The following is a 26,837-nucleotide window of genomic DNA, read 5'->3' on the forward strand; positions in this document are numbered from 1 at the left end:
GGGAAGCCCTCAGCTGGGGACATGGCCCTGAAGGCCCCACTTACCAGGTACTCCTCAGTCCCATAGACCGAGACGAACTTCTCGTCGTCATCCAGCTCCCGCGCAGCCCCAAAGTCCGTCAGCTTGTAGATGCTCTGGCCTTCCTCCCCCATGAGGCGCATGATGTTTCCGGGTTTGATGTCACGGTGGACTATGCCATTCTCCCTCAGGTGGTTCATGCCAGCCACTGGGGATAGAGGAGGGGCTGGGACCATCTCGCTCCGAGGCACAGCTTTGTGGGAAGCTGTCCTTAGGTCCAGACCAACGGGGAGACCCACTGGCTGACAGGGCCACAGGAAAAGCAGGGGAACAGAGGCGGGCACAGGCAAAGAAGGGGAGCCCCAGGACACTGGGGTGTCAGACTCCATCAGGGCTCTAAAAAACCAAGAAAGGCACAGCCCTTGCCCCTGTTTTATTTTTAAATTGGATTTTTTTTTTTTACTTAAAAAAATTGAGGTGTTCATGTAACATAAAACAAACTCTTGTAAAGCGAACGATTCAGTGGCATTTAGTACATTCACAATGTTGCACAACCAGCCCTCTTAAAATGGAGTTTTAAATTGAACGACAAGCGGGAATCAGAGCCCGGGTTCCGCCTCTCAAGCAGTGTTCGCCCCAGCCCTGGGGATGGACACCTTTAACAGGCTCTGAGTGTTCCTCCCTGTTTGGGTGCCTATTGCAGGAACGTCACACCTTCTTGGGACGTTGTTAGCGCGGAGGGCCTAGGCCTGTGGCTGGTCTGAGGTGTGGGGCAGGGAGCTCGCCAGCAGGGCTGAGGGGGGCTCACCCACACAACGCAGCACCACCAGGAACTCCTCCTCGGGCAGCCCGAAAGCATTCTCGGGGCTCTCGAGCACACTCAGCAGGCTCCCGCTGGAGCAATACTCCATCACCAGCACCTTCTGACGGCTGCCCCCCTGTGGGCGGACAGAGGGGGGGCTTGGAGGCTGCCACTTCTCCCACCCACCGCTCCTGTGGCCCAGAGTCCAGCTTTCTTAAGAGGAGGCAGCTCAGCCTAGAGCTGAAAGCCCCCAGTGTCGTGGGTCCCGGCTTCTAGTCTGGCTTTCCCTCTTTGCCTTACACAGATCGTCTACCCTGGAACCCAGCATCACCTCCTCCTGGAAGCCCTCTGATTAAGCCCTAACAGAAATACCACAAGTGGATGGCTTTAACAAAGAGGAATTTATTCTCTCACAGTCTAGGAGGCTAGAAGTACAAACTCAGGGTGCCAGCTCCAGGGGAAAGGCTTTCTCTGTCAGCCCTAGGGCAGGTCCTTGTCATCAATCTACTCCTGGTCTAGGAGCTTCTCAGCACAGGGCCCGGAGGTCCAAAGGACATGCTTTGCCCCTGGTACTTCTTTCTTGGTGGTATGAGGTCCCCATCTCTCTACTCACTTCTGTCTCCTTTTATCTCTTGTAAGATAAAAGCGATGCAGGCCACACCCCAGGGAAACTCCCTTTACATCTGAGCAGGGCTGTGACCTGAGTAAGGGTGTTTACATCCCACCTCAGTAATATAACTTAATCTTGCCTTATTAAGGACAGGCAGAGATTAGGATTTACAACACAGAGTACAATTATATCAGATCACAAAATGGAGGACAACCACACAATACTGGGAATCACGGCCTAGGCAAGTTGGCACATATTTTTGGGGGGACACAATTCAATCCATGACAAGCCCCTTCCCTCTGGTATTCGTTACTCCTCTTAGAGTCCCTGGCTAATAAAAAAAAAAAAAAATTTTTTTTGTTTTTTTTATACAAACCATTAATGTGCTTAGTTGCTAACCAAAAGGTTGGAGGTTTGAGTCAACTCAGAGAGGCCTTGGAAGAAAAGCCTGGTGATCTACTTCCAAAAAGTCAGCCATTGAAAACTGTATGGAGCACAGTTCTACTCTGACACACATGGGGTCGCCATGAGCCAGAACTAACTGGACGGCTCTGGTTTTTGGTACAGGTGGTCTGCTCTGGCTAACCCACTGCTGAGCACGAGACCAAGTCTGTTATCAGGTGACTCCCCTCTCCCAGCCCGGGGGGTCAAGGACAAGGCTATCCTCCTGTGGCCAGGCCCTGGACCCACCGTCTCCTCCACAGCAAAGAGCTTGACGATGTTCTGGTGGTTCAGCTTCCGCAGGACCTCAAACTCCCTCACCTGCACCTCACGGGGTCGCAGGTAGCTGGCAGTGTTGAAGACCTTCACAGCAACCAGCTCCCCAGATTTCTGCATTGGGGAAGGGGAGGTGTGGGTGACAGCATGGAGATAACAGCAAGTCTCACTTCCATCCTGGGGAGCAGCCCCCTGCTCTCAGGTCTCAGTTCAGCCTCTCCTGCCAGCCCAACACCAGGCGAGTCAGGACAGCCTGGGTGGGGCTGGAGCTCCCGGCCTCAGCTCCTGCCCCTACTCAGACTGTAGCTGGTCCAGCCTGGGAAGTGACAAGGGCTTGGCACACCTGGCACTCTGCAGGTGATGATTTGCTGTTTCCTTATACTGTGATGTTGGAGTCCCCAGGCAGGTACTAACTGAATGGTTGGAGGTTCCAGTCTACCCAAAGATGCCTCAGAAGAAAGGCCTGGCTCTCTACTTCTGAAAAATCAGCCACTGAAAACCCCGTGGGGGCACAATTCTACTCTGACACACATGGGTAGCCATAAGATGGAGTTGACTCGATGGCAACTGGTTTTTGTTAGTATTGTTATTGACATTAACTGCAGTGGCAGCTGATTTGCACTGTTAGTGGCGGCACTGGGATTGGAATCTGGTCCGTCCGGCTCCAGGTCTTACATATGCGATAGTGGAGGATTGTGTCATATATTCTAACATACTCTGCAAAGAGCGCTGGGTCAACTCAAGCAAGACCTATTTCCCTGGATGCTTTGCTTTGCGCTTTTCTCTCTTCCCCCCTAGTCCCACCCACCCTTTCGGCTCCTCACACCTCTGCTCAAACCCACGGTGCCCAGAGCATGCGGAGCCAAGTCCAGAGGCTTGGCCTGCCACAGGCCACTCTTGATGCCTGCTGGGGGCTGACTGGGTCTAGAATGGACTGGCGCGGTGGAGGGTGGTGGGGGCCTGGCCAGGTCCGCACCCTACCTTGTTGCGGGCCTTGTACACACTGGCAGTGGCCCCCTGCCCCAGCAGGTCATCCGTGTGCCAGAGGTAGTTGACGGTGCTCTGCATTTCCTGCTCCTGCTGGCCGGCCACCTTCTGCCTAGAAAAAGAGCGTGCCTGGGGGTCCTGGAGTCCATCGATGCCTGGAGTGGACACCCATGGTCTGAGCAGTAGCTGCGTTCCAGGACCACCCCACGAAGGGCTCCTTATGGCCACTCCACAGGCAAGGAGGTGGGGGAGTGTGAAGCACAGAGAGGTTAGGTAACTTCCCCAAAGGAAGCACAGCACAGCAGCGAGAGGCCTCCACTTGGCCCACAGCCCACAGCCTGAGCCTGTCCCACCGACAGGACATTCTGCCAGTGCCCTCTTCCCATGTCCCCTCCAGCCCCCTCCCTGACAGGCCATTCTGAGACACAGACCTCTTTTCTCTTTCACCTCTCCCAGGCTCTGAGAATTCCAGGTTCCTGGCACCCAGCCTGGGATTGTCCCAGGAAGCAGAAATGTGTTGGAGGCAGGGCCCTGGGTCAGGCAGCGTCAACCACACCACGACAAATCTCCAGGATTGCAACATGAGCCTGGAGCCCCTCCCCACCCACTCACAGGGCCCACCACTTCCTGCTGCTGTGAGCTAACAGCTGCTTCCTGGGCAGCCAGTGCCGCCAGGTCAGGGCTGCTCCGGGGTCTGTGAGTATGTGTGTGTGCCTAAGTGTGAGAGTGACTGTGTATGTGTGCGAGTGAGTGCATGTGAATGTGGGGGCGGTCGGGGGGCAGAAGCCAAAACATCCCTATGGAGGATCTGAAAGCCCTCCAGAGCTCCCCTCCCCACCCTGGCACCCATCTTCTTCTAAGGGCCAGTTCCTCTAGACCAATTCATTCCAGAGAAGTTCAACTCAGTGCCTCTTTGAAAACCAGAGCCAGGGCTGGGCTTCCCGAGATGACTGGGGAAGGGGCCTCAGCAGGCCACCATCCCTTAAGAACTCTCAGGTAAGGCTGGCCTGGATGGGGCCTCCTCCTGCCCTAACATCCTCTAGGTTCTCAGTGCGCCTGGAAGCCTGCCTTGCCTCAGCTTCCTTCTCAGCAGTCTTTCTTAAAAACGTAAATCCCTTGAGAATGTTAGTTCCCTGCCTTGCCTCAGCTTCCTTCTCGGCAGTCTTTCTTAAAAACGTAAATCCCTTGAGAATGTTAGTTCCCTGTGCCAGAGGCCAGATAATCTATTAGTGCTTCCATTTTACAGAAGCAACTAAGGTAGTGCAAGCCGCCCTGAAGATGGGGCTGGTTCTTTCTCCTGAGGCTGAAGGAGGAATCAGCCAGTGGGCCCGGGGGGTGTGTGAGATGTGAGGTGGAGAGTGTACCCTGAGATCAAGGCAAAGGGACCAGCCCAGGGCACTGGGGGGCAGCAGATTTCACTATCTTCATAAGCCTGCCCAGGGCTGTCCTCAACAGGGGTTCTGGGGCTGGGTACAGCTAAAGACCCCAAGGTATGGGCCGTGAGGTGCAAATGGCAGAGTGTCTTGCACCTGCAAGCCTGCTTGGAGCCCTGAGAGCGAGCAATCTAGCTGGCCTCCACAGCCCCCAGCACAGCTGGTGCTCAGAAGAGCTCAGTGACACCTGGTGAGTGGCTGGACGAATGGGCGGTGGACAGTGGGGAGGTGAGCCAGCCGCCCCGCCCACTGCCTCCCACAACCTCTTCTGTGGCTCAGTCCTCACTTACGCCGCGCTCTCAGCAGCCCGGGGTCAGGCAAAGGCTCTCCTCAGCGAGGGTGCGTTATGCTCATGGTCCGTGGCAAGTCCAGGGGCTGAGCTACACCGGAAAGGGGAGGGCGGATGAGAGGCGGCCCTCCGTGGGGTGCAGTTTGAGTCTCTGCCTCCATCAAAGGCTGCCGGCCCCAGCCCTTTAACCCTTTCCTGTTTGTCACCCTCCCCACAGGGCAGGGGGTTTCCAGCCCTACTCCCCAGCTGTTCTGGAGACTTTCCTCACCTCTCCCATTCCTGGGACTCGGCCAGGGAGAAAGGCCCCAGGAGAGGGGAGGATCGGCACCAGAAGCCAGGCAGGAGGGAAGCCAAACACTGGCTCCAGGGTGTGTGGGGATGGAAAGCACAGTTGGCAGTGTTGGTGGCCGGCAGCTCTCCTGGATGCTACACACTCCCTGCCCCTCACTGGCTTCCAAGCAGGGACGGATTATCCAATAAGCAAGCCCATATGAGATTGTGCGCTACGGATTAGTAAGTAAACACCAGTGAGCCCCTGTGTACCTTGCTAACTAGTTAATCCCCCCTACTTCCAAGCAGCCCCTTCCAAGGGTGAGCACAGGGCATCCCCAGGGCCCCCAGCAGCGCAGAGAGACACGGGGAGGGGGCACTGGGCCCGGAGAGCCACTGCAGATGCACCCGCACCCAGCTGAGGGCTGCCCTGCTGCTGTCCCCACGCTGCTGGGCTCCCCCAGTCCACCCACCCCCACAGACCCTGCACACTCACCCCATCTTGGTGCTGGGGACGCGGACTTGTGGGACTTTCCGGGCTTGCTGTCATTCAGGGCAGTGCCCATAGCATCCTGGTGGTCTTGGGGCCCAGAGACCTGCAGGCTGGCCCAGTTGAGGTGGCCTTGTGCTGCCCCGGGAGCTGGGCTAGAGTTTCCTGCCTGCCCTGGGCGCCAGACACCCAGCTCAGCTCTGAGCCCGGCTCGCAGCTCTCTCACACTTCCTGATTTTGTTCTGTCTCTCTCTTAAAGGGACAGAGGCAGCCCGGCCCTCCCCACCCCCCAGCAGGGAGGAGAAACAAGACTTCCCAAGTGCCCAAGAAGAAGCAACAGGGCAAGAGTTTGAGCCACAAAGGGGCCAGGAGCTGTGGAAGCCGCTGGGTGCTGTCCTGGCATCTCCTGCAGGTCACAGGAGTGGGGAAGTTCAGGGCTCTGCCAAGTGAACAGAGCAGGTTGGGCCAGTTAACCAAATGGAGAGCTGCGTGCAAAGGCCAGCTTCTCACACTGAAGACCAGAGCCTACGCCTGGCCACACCCAGGAGAAATGGGATCTGTCTCACCTTCCCAAGGAGTCTGCAGAGCACAAGGAAGAGACCTGGGACCCAGATGGTGCCAACAGTGTGCCTTGGAGCACAGCACATGATCTCTTAGCCAGTTTTCTCATTCAGGACATGAGGAGAATAACATTTCTTCCCTGTCTTGTGTGGATGACTTGAAACAATGTATTCTGATACACTTGGGAACCCTGAAGACACTTTCACAGGCAGGCATTGAGGTCCACACATCTTCAGTAGTTTGCGCATGATCTTCAGAGACTACTGGGCTGGAACCCAGGTGTGCCAACTTCCAACTCAGGACTCAATGGCCTAAATCACATTTCCCAGAGGCTGGAGAGGTCTTCACTGTCCCGGCCAGCTCCGAGATGGCAGTTGGATAAGAAATGGTCGAAACCAGGAAATTCCATGTTTCTATTGAATGTTGGCAGGGACTTTCCCATGGCCACACCTGGTGGTTTCCTCTGCCAGCCCCACCCGACCACAGTGACACCAGGACAGGAGCCAGGCTGAGAGCTGCCTTATGCTCAGATGGAGACACCTGCTGATCACACCAGCAGCTAGAGGCATCGCTGCTGGGTCCTACCCAAAGGTGCTGCACTGCAGGTTCCCACAGCATGACCAGGAGAAACATCCTGGGTCCTCATGTTCTTCACCCAACATCCCCAGCTTTCCACCTGCCTGGCGTGTTGCACTTCCTTGGTGCTCCTGGGGTTGGTGGGGCCATATGGTTTCTAGGCCAAAGGATTTAATTGCTGATGCTAGACTTCGCCCCACCCTCCCGGAGCTCCTGCCCTCTGACCCTCTGATTCTGTTAGACTTGGTGGCTGCTCCCTTGGCTTGGGCCCCTGACAATCATGAGCAGAGCCTCCTGCTGGCCCACAAAGGACATGCAGGTTTCATGAGAAATCAGCCTTTGTGGTTTTAAGGATCCCCTGGGTGGCGGAAAGGGTTCTGTGCTTGACTACTAACGGAAAGGTTGGTGGTTCGAACCCACCCAGAGGTGCCTCGGAAGACAGTCCTGGTGATCTGCTTCCAAAAGGTCACAGCCTTGAAAACTATATGGAGTAGTTCTATTCCACACACATGGGGTTGCCATGAGTTGGAATCAACTTGCCGACAACAAACATGTTTTGTGCCACTGAGGTGTGGAGGTTGTTGTGGTAACAATCTAGCCTATCCTTCACCCATTTCTCCCTGAGGAATCTGCTCCACCCTCGCCAACACCCCATGCTCCTCTCTCCAGCAAGCCCAGTCTCTCTTTCCCAGTGTCTTTAGCACCTTCACACACAACAAGCGTGGGTCCTGCACCTACCATGAATCAGGAACTGTGCTGAGACACAGAGGAGGCCTGAGCTCTCCCCCAGAAGTTCAGGTGAGGGCTCTGATATAGATACTCCAGCAGGTGGTGATTTTGTAAACCTGGAGGAGGGGGAGTGGGGTGGTCAAGAAGGGCTTGGCAGGGGAGGGGCTGCTTGGCCAGACTTTGGAAGGAGAGGAGTTGGGCAGGGAAAGGGGGGTTTGGATAAGGCATTCCGAGCAGTGGGAACACATGCAAAGCACAGAGGCCTGGGGACAGCGTGGCTTGTTCAGGGTGAACATGGAGGCTAGAGAAAAGAGGGAGAGGTAGGCTGGAGCTGTGTGCAGTGATGGGTTTTCAGTGGGCATCCTCTGGGAAATCGGCTTGGACAAAATGAATGTCTTGCCTGTGGTTTTGAGCTGTTAGGCCCCAAATGGGCAACATGGCCAGTGTTTCATTTGGGAAGGTGGAGGGGTCTGACGGGCGACTGAGGGAAGAGCAAGAATCTGTAAGAGGCCTCACCACATTCTCCCAAGAGGCTCTGAAGAGTCATAGAAGCAGAAGTGGCAATTCAATGGTAGTGTGAGGGCCAGAGGCTGGAAGAGGGGAGCTGTTGACAGCAGTTCTCGGGAAAAGTCTTGCCCTTGCCTTCTACAAAGGGGGGCCGAGTGGTACAGTAGGAAGGGCAGAGGCTTCATCATCGGGGCCTGGGTTTGAGTCCTGACTCTACCACTTGGTGTGGTTTTCAGCAAGTCAGTCACTCAACCTTTCAGAGTCTCAAGATGACAGTAATAATACCCATCCCACCAGGTGGGTGTGAAGACGAAGTGAGATGAAATACCTGGTAGGCCCTGGATAAACACTGGTTGCTTCTTCTGCCCCTGCGTGGCCTGAGCCTGTTTCTCACAGCTGACTCACCTGCTTAGAGCCCTAAAGGGGAAGGTTAAGGACAGGGTGGCTGTGGAAAAGGGGCGGGTTGCAAGAGCAGTGTGTCCTTGCTGTGCTCAGTCACAATAGGAAGGGCTGAGCAAGGCGGTCACAAGGTGCCTCCTTGTCACCTTCAGGAGTCAGCCTGGTCAGGAGCTGTGGAGGGGAAGAAGGCAACAAACACACCCAGACCTGGAGCTGCTCCCCCAAGCAGTAGAAAAGGAGCTGTGGGAGCAGCATCCAGGCCAGTGGAGGCAACTGGCCCTCACGTCACCACAGTCTTTCTTAGTGTGTATAAACGAGCATTTCATCACTCTTCTGACTCTTCCAACCTCCTATGCACCGTTCTCTCCTACATGCTCAGCTAAAGACCTTCTTCTCTTAAATCTCAGAGAAGTAAAAGGAGCAATCAAATGGGAACTCCCTCATTTTCTCACCCCCTTATCTACTGCTGTCTTGTGTCTATATACACACCTGCCTTCCCTTCCAGGAGGCTGAAGGAAGTGCCTCTTCTCCTGGCCATGGCCAAGCCTTCCACACCCTCTCCTGAAGTTTTTGTCTTCCTATTCTACTAGAGCCTCATCCTTTCCATGTCTCAACACTGCCCATCTTAAAAACAAACCCAAAACCTGGTCCCTTGAGCCCTTTTGCTGCTCGCACTCAAAGCAACACTTGAATGGGTTGGCACTAGATAGGGACCCCCCTTCTTCTCTTCTCATTTGCTGTCACTCCCCCCACCCCCCCATTGTTGCTGAGTTGATTCTGAATCATAGCAACCCTATAGGGCAGAGTAGAAAGGCCTCATAGGGTTTCCAAGGAGCATCTGGTAGATTCAAACTGCTGACCTTTTGGCTAGCAGCCTGAGTTCTAGCCCTCTCCAATCAGACTTATTTCACTCCTATGGAAAGTGCTCTTGTCCAAATCACCACACAATTCTTTTTCTATTGCAGCCTCATCCTACAGGCGTTCAACAGGTGACGCTTCCTTCCTTGTTGAAACATTGCCTTCTTGGATTCTGTGGTCTGAGTCACTGCCTCCCTACCACGCTCTGTCTTCTTTGCTGGCTCCTTCTTCTCTGCTGGATTTCTAATTGCTGGAGCCTTCTCTTTTTTCCATCTACACGTTCTTCCCAGGAATTTCAGTTTGAATACATTATAATGTAATAGCCCCTAAATTTGTTTTTAGGTATGATCCCTTCCTAAAACTCCAGATTCATACATTTAAGACTCTACTTGATATTTCCATTTGGATGTCTAACAGACATCTCAACTTTATCAGGCCAAGCAGGATTCTTGATTTCCCACACTACTCCCTTCCCCCATCAATGGCCTTTCTTGACCAACACAGGCACTATCTTATGACCCTGTTTCGTTTTCAGAGTACCACTTATTTTGCTTATTTATGTCTTCCTAGCGTGTAAAATGGAGCCCTGGTGGTGTAGTGGTTAAGAGCTTGGCTGCAAAAGAAAAGGTCAGCAGTTCAAATCCACCAGCTGCTCCTTGGAAACCCTACGAGGCAGTTCTACTCTGTCCTCTAGGGTTGCTGCGAGTTGGAATTGACTCAATGGCAAGGGGTTTGGTTTTAGTGTGTAAAATGGCTAGAATGAAAGCTCCATGATCTGTTTCTTCTGCTCAATAGTGTATGACAGTGCCTAGCACAGAGAGGCTTAATGTTTGTTGATTGACTAAATGAGTGAGTCTTCGGAATACGTAAAATGGCAAGGTTGCTAACTGCTGAGTACAGGGAAACCTCATATATCTATGGATATAAACATTTAGATCAGATGATCTTAAAGGCCATTTCCTAAGCTCACACCCATCCTTTTTTGGTTTCTATCTGGATGTTTTGACAGTGCTCATTGTCAACTGGGAGTCCTTGGGTGGTACAAATGGTTAACGTGCTGGCTACTAACTTCGAGTCCACCCAGAGGTGCCTCACAAGAAAAGCTGGGTGGTCTACTTCTGAAAAATCAGCCATTGAAAACCCTGTGCAATACCGTTCTACTCTGACACACATGTGGTCACCATGAGTTGGAGTCAACTCAAAGGCAACTGGTTTTTTCTTCATTGTCACTAGTTTCGATCAAAATAGATAAGCTGAATTAAGGGGGCCTCAAAAGGATAGCCCGCCTTTGCCTTAGGGTTCTCTGAAAAGGCTCTTTGATCTTCTGCTCACAGCATAAGAGCTGGTTCCATCTCACAGCTACTCTGGGGTGCACCTGGCCATCCCCACTCTCCTTGTCACCTACACTCAAGGAGTGTGAACTCACATATTCCACAGGATGGCAGAAGAGCCTCAGCTTGGACTCACCCACTGTCAGGATGTAGTTATACCACTAACATGGGGGGAAGGGGAAGAGATGACAGGTTGGGAGGGCATGAGAGCTAGATGAAAGATGTAAATCACAAATAGAGATGATGAACCTAAGTGAGGGGTATAAAGTGTCCAGTCTAGGCCTGGGACATTGATCAACTGCAGTGGCACTCCCTTGGATTTGAGGGATTTGATCTATCTTCAGGAGCTTGTGATATTAAAATAAGTCCACCGAAAATAAGTGTGGGCCCCAGGGGGCTCTGGGAAGCATTTTAAGTTCTCTCCTTTGAGTAACTTCACCCCTGAACTTAGGCTCTGCTGGAATCAAAATCTAAAGGAGAGAAAGCATCTCTATCCCCCCTGCAGCCCCACCAACTCAAGGCCAACAGCACAGGCTACTGGTCAACTTTTCTCCCAGAGGCAGGGGGCTGCCATGGTTGTAGCTGGCAAAGCTTCCAAGGAGCTTCTTAGGCCCCTCTCCTCCAAGCAGGGAAATCCGGCTAGAGATAGAAAGGAAAACAGTCCTCACGGAACTTAGGGAAGGCCGATTCTGTGAGGGAAATGGTTCTCATGGCAACGGACTGCCCAATGGGGAGCCAGAGACTTCCTACAACCCTCTCAGAATCCACACAAGGCTAAACGGAAATGCTGAGGGGGGAGGGGGGAAATCCACATCCTAAATGCAGCTCTGGGTTTTGGTGGGGGAGGGAGAAGGTAGCTGGCTCCTGAAGTCACCTCATTTGTCCCTCTGTTGTCAGGTAAGGTTCTGTTAGTGCTGAGGAATCAAAGTCCACCCTAGGCGGCTGGCCTCCTGGCTCTGAGATTTCTAGGAGTGGGGAAATGACATGAACCACAGCATGGAAACCTAAAAATGTATTTTATTTTGAAGTTGTGCTTTGGATTTTCCCCAATCCAACATCTGTTGAGTGACAGTCTTAGGTTCATTCAAAGCATCTCCAAGCATACATACAATATTCCAGTTATCAACACTATTTTAAAGAATATACCATTTTACACAAACGTGACATACAAGTCAGACGCCACAACATTGCGATTCCCTGGAAGATCTAACTTCTCTTCTGAACATGAAGTACATATACACCAGCCCTTCCAGTGGTCTGTTCATATGTTGCTGGCGTCATCTCTCCTCTTCTCCTTGGGGAGAAACCAGGGTGCCCTGAGGAGGTTGGCTGAGACCAGTGTTTCCAGTTTACAGGCTGCTGGCTGCAAACTCCTCTGTTTTCCAAATTAGGATGCTGGCAGCCCCACCCTACCTCCCTCCCCTAAAGACTGACCCTTCAGAGTTCACACCAGGAACAGGATCTGCACCAAGAGGGGCAGAGCTGGGCTCTTTGATGCATCAGGCTGGTTTAGGCAGACATAACTGAGGAAGACTGGTCTCCCTAGGCCCTGGGTGGCCAGCTCCTTTTGGCTTTTTGGTGTAAAATCACAGTGTGCAACCTCAATTCCAGTTGACTGCAATGAACTCTGCCGAGAAGGACTGTCTTCCTATGGGTCCCCAGTCCTCTCGACAGGACCATCTCACAGGTGTCAAGAGCACCAGAGATGGGGAAGACAACTCAGCTCCCAGGGTTGGGAGCTAAGACTTGGTTTAGTAGGTGACCACTCACACACTGTTCAGTTCATGATGCAAATAAGCAGATGGACACTGACCAAGGGGATGGTGAACACAAGTCATGTACAAGGATGAAACAGAAATAAGGCAGGAAGCAACAGAATAGGTCCAAGTCTTTATCATTAAGAAAGCTTTGCCTTTACTTTCTCAGAGGTGAGTGTACTGGAGAGGGGACAAGGGCAAGTATGGATACCAATTTGATCAGTGGGATTAAGAGGAATGTAAAGTGAAGGATGGGGTTTCATTTTTGGCCAAGGACACCGGTCCTTGGTATGAAAGTCCCCTGTGGGCTCAGGAGCTGTGTTAAGCCCAGGTGACAGAGCAGGACAGGCCACTAAACAGCAACGAAAACCAAGAACTCAAAGGACTGTGGGTTGCCTCTTATAGGCCGACTCATTGTACTACAGGAAGTCTTTAGTTCTCCCTTCTAGCTCTTGGAATGGTTCCCGTGGTGTTCCAGAATATCCTTTTAATTAGTGATTTCCCACAAAGCTCCTCTTTTCCTTCACACAGAACAGAAAATCCACCACCTTCCATAGATCCAACTGCCAACTTCAAAAGGTTGGTCCAAAAAGGATCTTCTAGGCCAAAGATAAGAAAATTCAGATCTCCCTCCCTAATGGCAACCCATCATCTCTCCTGAAGTAAGAAAGTAATAGGCTTAAAGCACAGCTTGAAAACCAGGAAACACAGAGCAGTGAGTTTCAGCTTTAACTCAAGTAGCTGACTGAGACCCGAGAGCCTGGGAAGTAAATGTCTCCAGGCCTGGTACTCCTGGCACAGCACGATGCTAGAGGAGAGGGGACGAGTGGGCCCCAGCCTGGAGACCGCACTAGGGCACACAAGGGTATCATTTTCACCTTTGGGAGGGGAATCAGGAAAAAGGCCAAATTTTTTTATACAGCAAAGAATATTTTATTTACTTCAGATTCTGGCCTTAGGAAGACGTAGAGCTGTGGGGTCAAACTCCCTTCATTGCTCTTGTTTAGACAGGGATAGTGTCTCCCTTTAATCCAACCACAGCTCTCTAAGCCCTGCTGGTCCCTGAAGAGAGATCTTGTATAATAGCCAAACTTGGGGGTGAGTTTAGAACGAGTTTTCACCGGGGACAATTTTTAGGTTAGCAAAGCTGACTTCTTTTTTATATACATAGAATAATGAATTTTATGTTTGAAGTGCCTAAAAAAGTAGGAAGAAGAAGGACCCATTTCTTACCTTTGCAAACCTGCCATAAATATAATAAAACTCTCTTGAAGATTCTTTACCCTAAAAGGAACCGGCTATAAAACTGTCTTATACAGGAAAATGTCTTAAATGGAAAATGGCCCATCAGAGACAAAGATAGGAACCCGAGAAATGTCTATACATTCAGAAAAACTTCAGAAGCTCCTTACTAAAGAGTGGGTTGTACTTCCAGAGGACGGAGGGGAGGGGAGCAAAAGCAAACACCAATGACCAATTCACACCAATAGAAAGAAGACAGAGAGAAGGTCCCTAGCTCCAAACAGATTACAGGATTGAGTCCCATCCTGCTAAACTTCCTAGGTTGGAGAGATTTCAAGGGCTAGGTTCTCTGGCCCAGACAGGACAAGGATGTAACGGAAACAGAGACCCCTGGTGGCTCCTGTGTGAACTGCCACAATAACTTACAAAGAGACCAGTCTAGGACCAGGAGAGGCTACACATGCCAGAGACTAGAAAAACCTACAAGTGTTTAAGTGTGTGTGTGTGTAAGACAAAGAATGGACTATCTCTGTAATCAGTACCCAAAACAAGATGCCACTGGGAGTTGGATGTCACTAGCCAACCATCTGGTCAAGACATCCCCTGTGGCTTGAGGGGACTGCAGCTTGAGCCATCTTCATGGCTTGCCTTGCCAGATTTCACAGTGACCTGATAATGAGAAAATCTATCTGCGGCTAACCTGGGAATGGCATGTACTGGAGCTGGCTGGATTACGACGACAGGGGGAAGCAGAGGGCGGGGGATGAGAAGGGAAGGGCGTTAACCAGGGTGTCATTCTCAAGGTTTGGGGTGATGGGAAGGCTAATTCCTGCAAGAACAACTTAGAATCTAATTTTCAACTTAAGTCCCCAAACTAGTTAAATAGGAAGATTTTCATAACAGTCTTCAGTCCCTACAGTCCCCTTGTCTAGAATGATTGACTTATGTCCATCAGACAGTACAGGACTTGTCGGAGGACTGTGGGGAAGCGGATGAGTTGACGGCAGGGCTAGTGGCATTTGTTTTGGGGAAGACAGCGGGCTTGGGTCGGGTGGCTGGTGGTTTGACCGGGGCAGCCATCTTGACGGACTTGACAGGCCGGAAGGTGCAAGCGATGTCCCCAGCGGTGCTGGCGCTGCGCTGGAAGGAGGGCTCGGGGTCCTTGAGGAGCTGGGTGTGCAGGGGGCTGGAGGGCTCCGATGTGGGGGCCACCACAGGGGAGGTTTTGAGTGGCTCCAAGGTGTCCAGAACCACATCAGGAGTGTGCTTGACGTTGCTCTGCCGCTCCAGCTCCCGCAGCTCATTCAGGGCAGAGTTCATAGTTGCCTCAATATCCTGCAAGACAGGAAAAGGAGGAGGTGAGGCCAAGACAGGGGGAGCCCCAAGGACCCTGTTGCCACAACCTAAGCCACATCGTGAAGATACCAGCTGCAAGGAGATGTTCAGGTTATTGTAGTTGGTCAAAGTCCTCGAGCATATTAAATGCTCGGAATGAGGGGCGGAGGGGACAGAATGATTTTCATTCTCATGAACTTTTTTTAGAAAGAGCAGTGTTGTTGTTGTGCGCTGTTGCCTTGACTCCGACTCACAGTGACCCAGTAGGACAGAGTAGAGCTCTGTAGGCTGTAATCTTTAGGAGCAGATCGCCAAGTCTTTTCTCCTATGGAGTGGCTGGTGGGTTCCAAGTTTTTAGCAGCTGAGCGCTTCAACCACTGCGCCACCAGGGCTCCTTAGAGCAGTAGAGATATTTTTTGTAAAAGAGTCCTCAGGCTGTAGAGATACATACTGAAATATCTACGGACAAAATGACATATAATTCAGTGGGAAGGGGGAAGGTGGGAGGGAGCATACATGGAGTCAGAGTGGCCTGGACTTCGGTCACGAGTACACTCACTACTCAATTCTCTCTGCTTTTATGTTTGAAATTGCAATAAATAACTTTTTAAAAAGCAGTAGAGATGAAGTATGATCTTTTGTTCTCTGGGACTTGAGGGCCAAAGGTCAAAAGAGGTCAGTCCTTTCTCCTCAAAGGCTGAGGGAAGGTTCCAGTGCCCTGTCTCTGCAGACTCATCAGGACCCCTGCCCCATCAACACATGGGAGTATTCAGCTTGATGAAGCCGTTTCCTTCTACCCAGCACCATGCAAGAGAGGGGATCACAGAGTGTCCAGGAGGGGGAGCCAAAGGCCACAGAGGCGAAAATCGCCCTCCACAATGACCCGCAGAACTCTCCAGATCTGAGCAAACAGCAGTCCTAGCTGAGAGGCTCAAAGCAGAACCAAAGAACCTTTGTATGCAAGCCAGTTATTGTCCAGAGAGACCTCCCAGCTCTCCCCCTTCCCTTCCCACAAATGTGTGTTTGGAACCCCAATACCACCTGAAGACTCCTCTCTTGGGATTAGGGTCACATTGAAAGATTGTGTGTGCCAGAAAGGCGGACATGCTTTCTGTTGGCAGTGGTTCAGTCTCATTCATCCCTACAGTGTTCTCAAACCTTAACAATGCTCAGCCCCACTCTGCAGCTAGAGCCTGTCCCGGCTGTGTACATATTTGGACATTGCTATTAGCACCTGGCCAAAGAGGGAGCTGGGAGGATTCCCATAGTGCAAGACAGACTGCAGCCAAGGGCTTAAGTAGAGGCGCAGAAATAGAAGGCTAGCAAAGCAAGAAAGACATCTCAGGCCCGTGGCTTAATACTGTGCTTGCCAGGTACCTTCCTTAAGCAGAGTACCGCCAGTAAGCCAATAGAGACCATACCCAGCCTCCACTGTCCCCTAGAAGACAGGGTGAAGAGAATCTCAACTCAGCTGAGACATGAAGACTGCAATGAATGAGCCCTTTGTTCCTACCTGGTCTAATGAAAATTATAGAGTTGGGAGAGACGTCTGAATGAACTGCTTGGAGTGGTCCCCGTAGTCAGATTTTTAGAGGCGGGGTTGGATCTCTAACGTTTCATGGAAAATAGAGAGTCGTCAGTGTGGCTCATACACGAAGGAAGAACCTGTAAGAGGGAGCTCATCGCCACTGCACTGAAGACCTGGGCTGGACACCCTTCTGCTACCTGAGCACCCAGCAGACCAGGAGTAGACTGCTGATTGATTGCCTGTCCATCAGGGGCCCAGAGATCAGCCTTGGGAAACGGGATGATGGGGAAGGCAGAGTGATACAAAAATGTGGCCAGATCTGCATCTGAGTCTCAATCCTCGGGCAGTTTCACTGAAGTCTACCAGAGTCTCAAGACCCAAAACCTGGGTTACAAAAAAGATCTGACTGGACTCTATTAAAGAGCTGTATCTGTAACAACTGGCTTTAAAAATTATAACAGCCTTACAAATAGCCAGTGAATGAGCAAGAAGCCTGGACTCCTTTATTCTGCCTTCAGGCTCTTCTTGGGGAAAGAAAGACAGACAGATTGCGGGGAAGGCAGTTCCGATGTCCAACAATCCCTGACCTCAGTCTATAAGATACAGAGCACTGTCTGTTCCCAGTGCTGTGACGCTTAGTGTGGGCAGCACACTGAGCAGCAGGGACGAGTCTAGACTCAGGCCAGGTGCTCGGCCAGGAAGAGCCCCCAGTTACCTGTGCAATGACCTCTGGGTCCATGGGACGGTGGTTATTGAAGCTTTTGGACCTTCCTGCTGTCACTGTCTTCCGGATCTGTGGGCTGTCCAGCCGATTCTTCAGGGATGAGTGGCGGCTGATGGAGTTGAGGCTTCCGTGCCCGCTGACGGAACACTTATCTGGCGCTTCCTTGGGGAGACTCTGGCTCATGATGGGCTGGGAGGACGGGCGGCAGCTAGCCCCCAGCCCCGGGGAGGAGGAGTCAGTCAGGGAACTGCTCAGCCCATGGCTTTCACTCCGAAATGTCTTCCGGATACCCCCAGATTCTGGCCGCTTCCTTTGCCTTCAATCACAAAGAGAAAGGGCGGTGTGATCCGGGAGCCCTGGCTCTGAGGAAGCTAGGATGAGTGAGAGGGGGGCAGGTTGCTGGGACCCAGGGGTTTCTGGAAGGAGAGGGAGACAGAGCATGCTCTCCTCAGTCTCACCTCCCTGGGTTTCTCCATGGCTCTGCTCCCCTGCCACCCCCCATCTGGACAGAGGAGGAATGGATACTTACTTGGTGGCTGTGAGTTTTGAGTTCTCAAGATGTAAGGTGCTGTCAGAAAAAAGCCCGATTAAGTGAAAGTTCAACAGGAGAAAGACTCAGGGAAAGGCCCCCTGCATTGCCTGCTTTGAACAGAAGCCAAAGGTCCCAGGCAGAAGAAGGATTCTCACCATCACCAAGGAGGTGGAGGATGGGTGGGAAGAAGAATGTCGATTTTCCGAATTTTAGCGTGTCTCTTGATCCAGCTCCAATGAGACTGCAATCATTTTGGGCTCTGGTAAGAGACTGTTGCTGCTTATTCTGTAGACGTGGAACAGAGTATTTTTTAAGAGGACTCACTGCTGCAGAGTTGGGGCCAAGTGTGTGCATTTTCTCGGGGTGAAAACACATCCTCACCCTAACACGTTCTAAGTCCCTGAGGGCTGGTTAAACCCTGGCTCTGGCTCACTGTGGCCACTTCAGACCACAGAGGACTCTCATATGGAGTGGCCTGGCCTTCCTTGGGGGCCTCTAGTTCTACGGTGTTGCCTGCTGCTGAATCATTTCATTTTCTGTTGGCCTCAGATTTTAAAGAACTTAGTCTAAGAATCAATGGAACTTGTACTTGGGGATGGCAGCTGGGCTGTCCTGATCTTGAATCTTAAGGTAGATTTGGGCTGAGGCAGAGCTAAGGATGGAAAAAGCAAAGGAGCACGGCTCTGAGGACTAGGGGCAGGGCTGCGTTCCAAGGTTGTCCTGATCTCGTTCATGGGTGAGGTCTTCCTCATCTCTCCATGCCTGGGGCCTGGCCTAGAACCGAGCCCAGAGCAGCCACCCTGCCACAGTGCCTTTGCAGCGGCTTCAGCTTTGCGAGCCAGCTGTCTTTCAGTGGAAAAGGATGTCCTCAGAGTCTTGTAAGGCCCAGCCGGAATGTCCCTTCCTCTGCAGTCTTCCCAGGACCACTACGTCCAACCTCAGGCAGAATCGATTACTCCCTACTGTGGTCTTTCAGAGCATTGATGCCACCTGTACATATGGCATTGACCTTGCCAGGCATCAATGGCATTTGTATATACGGTATTGACCTTGTCAGACTGTGAGCTCTGAGATCACACACCATGTCTTATTCATCTCTGAATAATCAGAACTGGTGCTAGGTGCTTAATAAATGTGTGGAACTAAAGGGAAATGTCACATCCTAATAACTGCTGATTTCCGTTTTCCACTCGAGGGCGGCCAACTCACAAAGCTAAAACTGCTAAGAAGGCACATGGTTGGGGTGGCTGCTCTGGCCCGGCCTGGGCCAGGCCCTGGGGATGAAGATGAGGAAGAGTGCCTGCTTTCAGGGAGCTCTCAGTCTGGTGGGGGGTTCGAGCGTGCAGGGATAGACGCTACCACACAGGTACTTACAATGCTTTGGGAATACAGAATAAAGACACCTAACTCAGCCCTGGGCAGCTCAAGGGTGTCAGAAAGCCTTGCCCAAGGAGGTCCATCTGTGGCCTGAGTCTTGAAGAAAGAAGAGGAGTTGACCAGGCGAGGGTTCAGCCTGTGTGGAGGCAAGGCTGAAAGGCGGAATCACTCCTGAGGGCAAACATGCCTGAGGGCTGCCGTTCTCCCACCTACTCTGGGTCTGAAGAGGCCACGGTGATGAAAGCTTGTCCTCCAAGAACCCCATCGCAAGAATCCTGACACCACCAAGCAAGGAGTTCACAAGGTCTGCCTCGATTTTCCCGCAGGTGCTCATCTTTCTATTTCATCTACTACTCTTTACAAGTCCTTTGTATGAATGGCATCAACTATACAATGGCTTGAGAATGTGTACCTAACTAATTATCTAACTCTCCCTCCACCAACCCTGCCCTGGTTTCTGGGTTAATTATAGGCCTTGGATCTTGTGATTACAGGCTTATAATTAACATAGACTTGTAAATAAGGAAAAAAATCTGATTAGCCCACAGTTACTCTTTACTGGCTCGCCCTCCCAGCAGGGCAAGTACGCTGGAGGGAAAGAAAGAAAATCCGCCATCTTTTTTTACTGGCCTGACTTCAATGATAACTACACTGAATTTAGTGAGCTGAACAAGCGACTTTGCTAACTTGAGGGTGAAAAGGATGGAAAACAGCCACGTGCCCCAGCCACACCCCCTGCTACCGCCTGGATGGAAAAAAGCCAAGAGATCTGGGCGACCTGGTGCAGTTCAAAGACAACAAGCATCTTTTATTCTCCTTCCAGTTTCAGTGTCCAGAGGCTACGGTTAACAGGGTTTCCATGTGCAAATCGTTTCATTCCTCCAAAGCCAGAGGGGAATAAAAACTGTGCATCATTTCCAATCCATATTCATCAGGAGTGCCCTGGGGCTTGTCATCCTGCTGGCACTGGGCCAAGTTTCAGGGTCTGGCGGAAAGAGGTCTGTAGGCATTGGGACTTGATGTCTGGCCCCTTGAGATGAGATTAGTGCTCCAATAACCTGAACGTCTCTAGGGGCAGCAGCACACAGGCTTGGAGTCCCCTTAGACAGCCAGATCAGGTGTGGGTGGAGTGAGAACCCGGTGTTGCTAACAGCCACAAGGAAAGCTGGAGGTCAGAGTTCAGAGCCTGTGGACAGGAGTGGGGATCTGCAAAGGGACTGGACAGGGCACAGAAATACACAGGTCTAAAGCAATAGGGGGAAAAAAAAAACAGGCAAATTCTTTCTACTGGTGTGAAAGGGTAGAATAAAAGGGGACTCAGGGTTAGGCAATGAATAAAGAGCTCCTGCAAGAGCTTTCCTTTGAGGCGTGGTGGTTTCCTTTCCACCAGGAACGGACGCAGGACGGCGGAGAAACAGACACACAAAATCAAAACAAACCCGCCCGGGGCAATAGTGGCCTAGGGGAAGACACAGCAGACTTTGGGCCTTTGGATGGACAAGGGGCAAGCGGGACATCACAGACCATGATTTCCATAAGAACTGGAAAAGAGGGAGCACCTCGAAGGAACAGTACGAAACTGAGTTGCATAAAAGGACCAAAGCTTTGGCCAAAGTTTCAGCCCTAAGATTGCCCGGATGATCTGAGCTGAGACACTGCAGCAACACAGAGAAGGGCACCCTTCCACAGCATGATGGCAGCCAGCTGAAGACCTGGAACTGCCGAAGAGGCCTGCGAAGCTTCCTCAGCCATGCAGGCCGTGAGGCTGGGGGAGCTGGCCCTGAGTGCAGCACAGACATGGAGGAGGTTAGGCCGGAGGGTGAGGCTGGGTGTGGCAAGTCATTCAGGGGAGCAGAAAATGAAAAGCAGCGCTTACTTGTTGATGTTTGCAAGATAAATATCGGCTACATGACCCCCACTGGGACAGCTGGCCCCCGCTCTGGCTGTCACCTTTTCTTCAGGTGGCTCAGAAATGACCTCAATCTCAGACTTGGGGCTGGACCTCTCCACGACACCGTCCTCGCTGGGGGAGAAGGGGCAGGCAGGCAGGGAAGAGGGAAAACAACAACAACACAAAAAGCAGTGTTAAATCGGCAAGATGGCCCCCCGACACACACACAACCCCACACGGCTCTGACGCAGCAGCGACACCTGGCTGGGCTGGCTCTGTGAGCACAGAGATGAGGAAACCTAAGGGCCTTTGGAGGGCTGTTTAAATAAAAATAAATAATCCAGCTTGGTACTGCAGGCTCCTCAGCTCCTCAGGAAAGCTTCACTAGGGGGCACCTGGATTCCAGGCATCTGCCTTCTGCCCCATGCTGCTTTCCTGGGGTGGCTGTGCTGGGCCACCCTCCTGGAGAAGGAGGCGGCAAATCCAGGCTGTTGTTTATCTGCTGAGGTCCTGAGCACTGCTGGTAAGGACAGTCAGCTCTGCGGCGGCTCTGGAGAGGCCGGCGTTGAGGCAGGACACCGCCACACTCAGTTGTAGGCATTGAGCCCTGCTTAGAGCTTCCAAGCCGGTCCCAGGTCTCTCTCTCCACTGCTCTCCTGGCCCCTCTGGCTACTGATGACAAAGAAAGCCCCTTCTCCCCCACAATTCATCTTCTCTCGGTCCTGTAGTGAAGTCATAATGCTAAATTTGGGAGAATCTCCTGTCCACGCACAGATCGCCACCAGGTTTGCGATGTTATCAACAGAGGGAGGATTTCCCTGCAGAACGAGCCGGGGAGAGGCTGGGAGGGTGCAGACTCATTCAGGATATCAACCTTTAAAAAATAATATTAAGGGAAGGACTAAAAACGCTGGCAGCATGGTATCCAAGGGGAGGGAGTGGGGCAGAGGGCAGGGAGGCAGGCTTGGGTGGGGAAACAGGGGAAAAGCCTTCCTGCCTTCAAAAGTGTGGGAACCAACCGGCAGCCATCTGATGAAGTCTCTCTTGGACCTGTTCAGGCTCTCATTGTTCCTGACAGCCTTTTCCCTCCTCTCTCCCATCTTCCCCGAATCAGCCTCATCGGTGTTAACTAAATTGGGTTATTTCCACAAGACTGCTTAAGCTAGATGTCTCCTAGAAATGTAGCTCATTACTTTCATTTGCAAGTGGAAAGAACCATCAGTGGCCCAAATGGTTGAGGTAAGCATAGCTGTTTAAAAAAAAAAAAAAAGAAGCGAAACTGTTTTCCTGTCCTGATCCTTCCAGAAAGAGAATGTAGGTGGTCATATAAAACCCACACTATCACTCATCAGGTGTAAGTATGGATGAGTGCTGGCTGGCAGGTTTCTAAAACAACTAGGTCAGGGAGTGGGGAGGACAGAGGATGGAGAGATTAAAAAGACAATTCTCCATTGAGTTTGGGGCCCTCTGAGGAACTGTGTGGAGCCTCAGGACCTCGTTGGCACCCCCGGGGGTTGGTCTCTCATACACTCCTACGTTCCAGAAATGTGGTCTCACTTCTACAGTGCAGCCAGTGACCCCTAAAGGTGCCAAGGGGCCAACGTACGTGTCTTGGACCACGATGTACTGATGGGGGATGAGTCCGTCAATGCCATTGTGCCGGCCTTCCCACCAGTCGTCGGAAGCCCGCTGGTACAGCAGCAGGGATGCCCCCTTCTTGAAGGACAGCTCTCGGGCTGTCCGGCCCACGTAGTCAAACTTGGCAATGGCCTCGATGGGCTCACACTCTGAAAGGGGCAGGAAAGAAGGAAACATATGTTGTCGGGACCCATGGACTCAGGAAACTGGGAGGAAAAGCCCAATGAGATGAATTTAGAGTGGTGGGTAGACGGCCCAGTGCGAAAAATAAGCCGTGGAGGAGGTAAAGCAGGTAATTCCCATGCAGACTGTGCCACTGCTCTGAAAGCACTGTGTCCGCTCCCCTGCCCCTGCTCACGCTGTTCCCTCCACCTGGAATGCCCTTGCTTTCCTCTGCCTGATGAAACACATCGAGACACAACTCAAACATCAGCTACTGTCTGCCCTAACGTCTTTGGGATTTCCATAGCTCTCCATACTTACCCTATGACTGCACTTGCCATACTGTGTTTTTAGGCATTATGTATTTTCTGAGGAAACCCTGGTGGCGTAATGGTTAAGAGCTACAGCTGCTAACCAAAAGGTCAGCAGTTCGAATCCACCAGCCGCTCCTCGAAAACCCTATGGGGCAGTTCTACTCTGTCGTATAGGGTGACTATGAGTCGGAACCGACTTGATGGCAATGGTTTTTTTTTTTTTTTCTTTTCTGATTATAAAACAACTCTATTAATTACAGAAAATGTAGCCTATTGTATTTTATATAATTTATTTATGTGTCCGTTCCCCCAGTGGAACATGCGCTTTTATAAAAAGAAAGTAATTTACCCAATCAACTTTTCAAAAAGCAAAATATGGAAATACACTTTGTGACCAATATATGGAAAAATACGCATGGAAGTGATCTGAAAAATTAAAAGGCCTTTGAAAATACAATGTATCTTTACTTTTGTGTGCATTTCTGTCTCCTCGTCTCTAAAATGAAGATAACAAGAGTGCCTATCTCATGTTACTGTTACGAGAAGTCAATTATAGTTTATAACAGTGCTTAGAGCAGTGCCTCACCCACAGTAAATGCTACGTGAGAGTCATTCATTGTCGTTATTATTATAATGATCTCTTCTAGGTGGAAGAAGAAACCGACAATGAAAAGGAGGCTCACAGAGACCTGGGCCCCAAGGTGAAAGTCAGATACTCTAGGCAATGGAGAGAAAGGCTGCTTTAAAACAAGATGGTGCCCAGACAGCCCCAGCTGCTGGGTCTGCTCCCTGAACCAGCCGGGCTGGAGACTCTACCACAGGAGCAGAACACAGAAGTGGGAAAAACTCAGCTTTTGAGGTCCGTCTAAACATCCCAATCTCAGTTCTGTTCAACCTTGGATCTGTGGCTTGACCTTTCGGAACTTCATTTTTTCTCAACTATAATATAAAAGCCATATCTACTGGGCTGTCTCAAACTAGGGACTGTGATGATGAAGATGTAAGGTATGTAAACTCCCTAGCAGTACTGGGCACAACGTAAGCCCTAACCAAATACTCATTTCCCAAGTTCATCTACTCCCCTTCTACGAGGCGGTAAACTAAAAGACTGATCCTTCTGGCATCAGGACTAAAAGAAGCAGTCCTGATTTTTTTCTCCTTTAAAAGCTTGCCTGGGATTGCAGAATTCACAGCAAGGTAGGGAAAGCTCCACAGACTATGCCATTTTGTTCTGGTGCCCAGAAAATTCTGAGGCCCCTTGTCAGCTGCTGAGACTTCCAGAGCCCAAGTGATCCAGGAATGGAGGTGGGAACTGCTAGAAGGAGGGAAAAATATGCTGGCTGGACAGACCCTAATAAATCACGGGCACTGCTGAGGGGCCCGTGGATGACAGCTGAGCATTCCGCCTCTTGATGTACGCCAGCCAGGCTGCTCAGTGCTCCCAGGGCTGTACTTTGGAAAGGGTCAATCTTTCCAGTCGGCAGGCGTGAAAGTGTGTGGTTTCTGCATCTTGATTCCTGCTCCCCTCTGGCCTGCTTCTGTTGGGCTTTTGGCACCCAGCTCCTCTATTCCCCAAGTGAACTGTCAAATGACCTCTCCTTGGCTTTAGTCTCCAGCTACCTGGCAGGAGTCTGGGCTGTGACAGGGGCCTAGGCATCATGCTGGTCTCAGGCTAGACAAGGAGCTGGGAGGTGAGTGAGTGGGAGGGAGTTGGAGCAAGATGGCTGAAGAGCTACCAGAGGTCCAGCGCTTCCCCTCTAGTTTAACACAGGGACCATTCTTGAACTATTTGGGAAGGTGGGCTGTCTCTTCGAGGAAAAGAAGGAGTGAAGGTGAGGAGTTTTTGAGCTCTCTGCCTTCCTTAGGGCACTGCTAGGCAGGAATGAGGGATATATACCCAACCGCTTCCTCTGCTTTATCCCTGGTGGCCCCACTGATCAGGAAGCAGGGCCCCATACCGTCATCACTCATGTGGTGCTCTGTGGTCACATCCTGGGCTGAGTCTTCGGCCGAGGTAGTCTCTCCATGAGGGCTATCACTGCAACAGAAGCGAGAGTGACCAGGATGTCAGGCTTTGGCTTACAGAATTCCTGCCTTCCCGCTCACACAGCCTCCTTGGAGCCCAGGCGTGGAATCTGTCTTCTCAATACCTTAACTGTACACAATGAACAAATGCTTATAATGAAACAGAGGGCTCCAGAGGTTCTCCAGTCCAGTTCCTGGTACAGAAACCACTTGAGGCTACTTGGAGCTTAGACTTTCTTCAGACAAAGGGAAGCCCCTCTGAACTTATAAAGTCAAGCTCTTCAGCCAATTCAGCTCCTCAAGGGCTGGTTGTCTATGTGAATTATGAATGATGCAGGCTTCCTGGTTCTAAAGAAGGGAAATACTAGGCTTTAGCATTAGAAACAACTGGATCCGAAAAACAGCTCTGACTCTTGGTAGCTGTTTGACCCTGGGCAAGTAACTTAGCCTCTTTAAGCCTCAGCTGCCTAATCTATGAATTGAGAATAATTATCTATATACCTCACAGAGTTGTGTGAGGATGCAATGAAATAATTTAGACTTTGGCACAGAAGGAGTTCTTAATAAGTGGTACTTCTTTTCCTTCTTCCTCATCTTGCTTGATGCCTCTAGGTTGCTTTGTGGTTTAGCCTCTCTACTGGTGAGAAAGTGAGAGGTGAGTCAGAGAGCTGGGTGGAAAAAAGATAGGGGAATAAGAATCTGTTGTGGGCTAGACTCAGCAAGAGACCAGGGGATGGAAGTCAGGTCAAGTTCTTGAAAAACTAAAATGCTTGGAATCTGAAAACAACCAGGGTAGAGAATCGAGAAGAGCCTGGGAAGTCATTAGTAAAGTGGTTTCTGCTTCTGCTCTCCTGGCTCGGGGACTTTAACATACATGGGGATGGGCACCAGGACGTTCTTACTTCCTGATAAAAACCCTCTTCCTTTCTAAAGTTCCCTTCTCTGGCAGTAGGCAGTAACAAGTGAGCCTTTCCAGGTGGCCCTATGGAGGTACCATCCCTCAGAACCATAGCCTGGCCTCCCTGCTTCTACTCTTGAGCTCTACAGCCTCTCGCTCCCCATGGGATGGGTCGTACAGTCCTAGGAAGTTCCTCAAAGACCAAGTGACCAGTTCAGAAGCCACTCCACGTGGACTAAGTCAGTTTGGGGGTTTCCCACATGCCAGAGGACATTCTGGAAGAACATCAATAGGGATTCCTCTTTGTCAAAAAATGTGGATACAATTTATTGTTTTCTGGGCTTGAAAACCCTCTAATGAAACTGGTGACATTCTGGAACCTTTGGGGGCTCAGAGTATACAGGGTGAGGGCTCGCTTCCATTAGGGCTGAGTTAGGTTACGTGGCCATCCACTAGAGCAATGGCTCTCAAACTTCTGGCAACATCAGAATCCCCTGAAGGGCTTATTAGGAAACAGGCTGTCCCACCCCTGGAGTTTCAGATTCAGTATGTCTAGAGTGGAGCCTGAGAATCTGCATCTCTAACAAGCACGAGAGGCAGGTCCTGCTGGTCCAGGGACCCCATTTGAAAACCACTGCCCTAAAGGCAACAGAGCTATCTTTAAGGTCCCTTCCAGCCCTAAAACCCTAGTTCTTCCGTTCCACAACTCCGCCGCCAGCAACACCCCTCAGGTTCGCCAACACCTGGCCTCTCAGAGGCAGACCACCATGTCACGCAGTAGGCAGTCCTAGAAAACCATGCTCCACACTCAGAAGGTTTCGAGGCTGGTAAGGGTGG

At 51.2% G+C, this 26,837-nt stretch overlaps 2 protein-coding genes and 1 long non-coding RNA gene across 25 annotated transcripts in view; 1 reads left to right on the forward strand and 2 right to left on the reverse strand.

Moving 5' to 3' along the window:
* Positions 1 to 4,348, reverse strand: part of IKBKE (inhibitor of nuclear factor kappa B kinase subunit epsilon) — a 34,192-nt gene extending 29,844 nt beyond the window's left edge. For all 13 annotated transcript variants that reach the window (XR_010318751.1, XM_064273288.1, XM_023548336.2 and 10 more), the window contains exons 1-5: positions 3,566 to 4,348; positions 3,129 to 3,246; positions 2,121 to 2,261; positions 827 to 956; positions 45 to 226 (exon numbers count right to left, since the gene is read on the reverse strand). Coding sequence is in view for 12 of the 13 variants with exons in the window: in XM_064273288.1 (XP_064129358.1) it covers positions 45 to 226; positions 827 to 956; positions 2,121 to 2,261; positions 3,129 to 3,246; positions 3,566 to 3,717 (723 nt within the window). In the remaining variant the exon portion in view is untranslated. The remainder of the gene's footprint in view (positions 1 to 44; positions 227 to 826; positions 957 to 2,120; positions 2,262 to 3,128; positions 3,247 to 3,565) is intronic.
* Positions 4,349 to 4,946: 598 nt separating this feature from the next.
* On the forward strand, positions 4,947 to 7,860 carry LOC111750707 (uncharacterized). The gene is made up of 2 exons (XR_002785791.2): positions 4,947 to 5,369; positions 5,876 to 7,860. It is a non-coding gene; the product is annotated as an uncharacterized LOC111750707 (long non-coding RNA).
* A 3,716-nt stretch (positions 7,861 to 11,576) lies between these two features.
* Positions 11,577 to 26,837, reverse strand: part of SRGAP2 (SLIT-ROBO Rho GTPase activating protein 2) — a 299,295-nt gene continuing 284,034 nt past the window's right edge. For 3 of the 11 annotated variants that reach the window (XM_010590261.3, XM_010590259.3, XM_010590260.3), the window contains exons 19-24: positions 25,036 to 25,115; positions 22,570 to 22,750; positions 20,949 to 21,095; positions 17,693 to 17,731; positions 17,155 to 17,479; positions 11,577 to 14,911 (exon numbers count right to left, since the gene is read on the reverse strand). In XM_010590261.3, coding sequence (XP_010588563.1) covers positions 14,528 to 14,911; positions 17,155 to 17,479; positions 17,693 to 17,731; positions 20,949 to 21,095; positions 22,570 to 22,750; positions 25,036 to 25,115 — 1,156 coding nt within the window. In that variant the 3' untranslated portion in view covers positions 11,577 to 14,527. The other 8 variants (XM_010590263.3, XM_003410270.4, XM_010590264.3 and 5 more) reach the window with 7 other exon arrangements.

The sequence above is a fragment of the Loxodonta africana genome, chromosome 20, assembly GCF_030014295.1.
Source record: "Loxodonta africana isolate mLoxAfr1 chromosome 20, mLoxAfr1.hap2, whole genome shotgun sequence".
NCBI classification, from domain to species: Eukaryota; Metazoa; Chordata; class Mammalia; order Proboscidea; family Elephantidae; genus Loxodonta; species Loxodonta africana.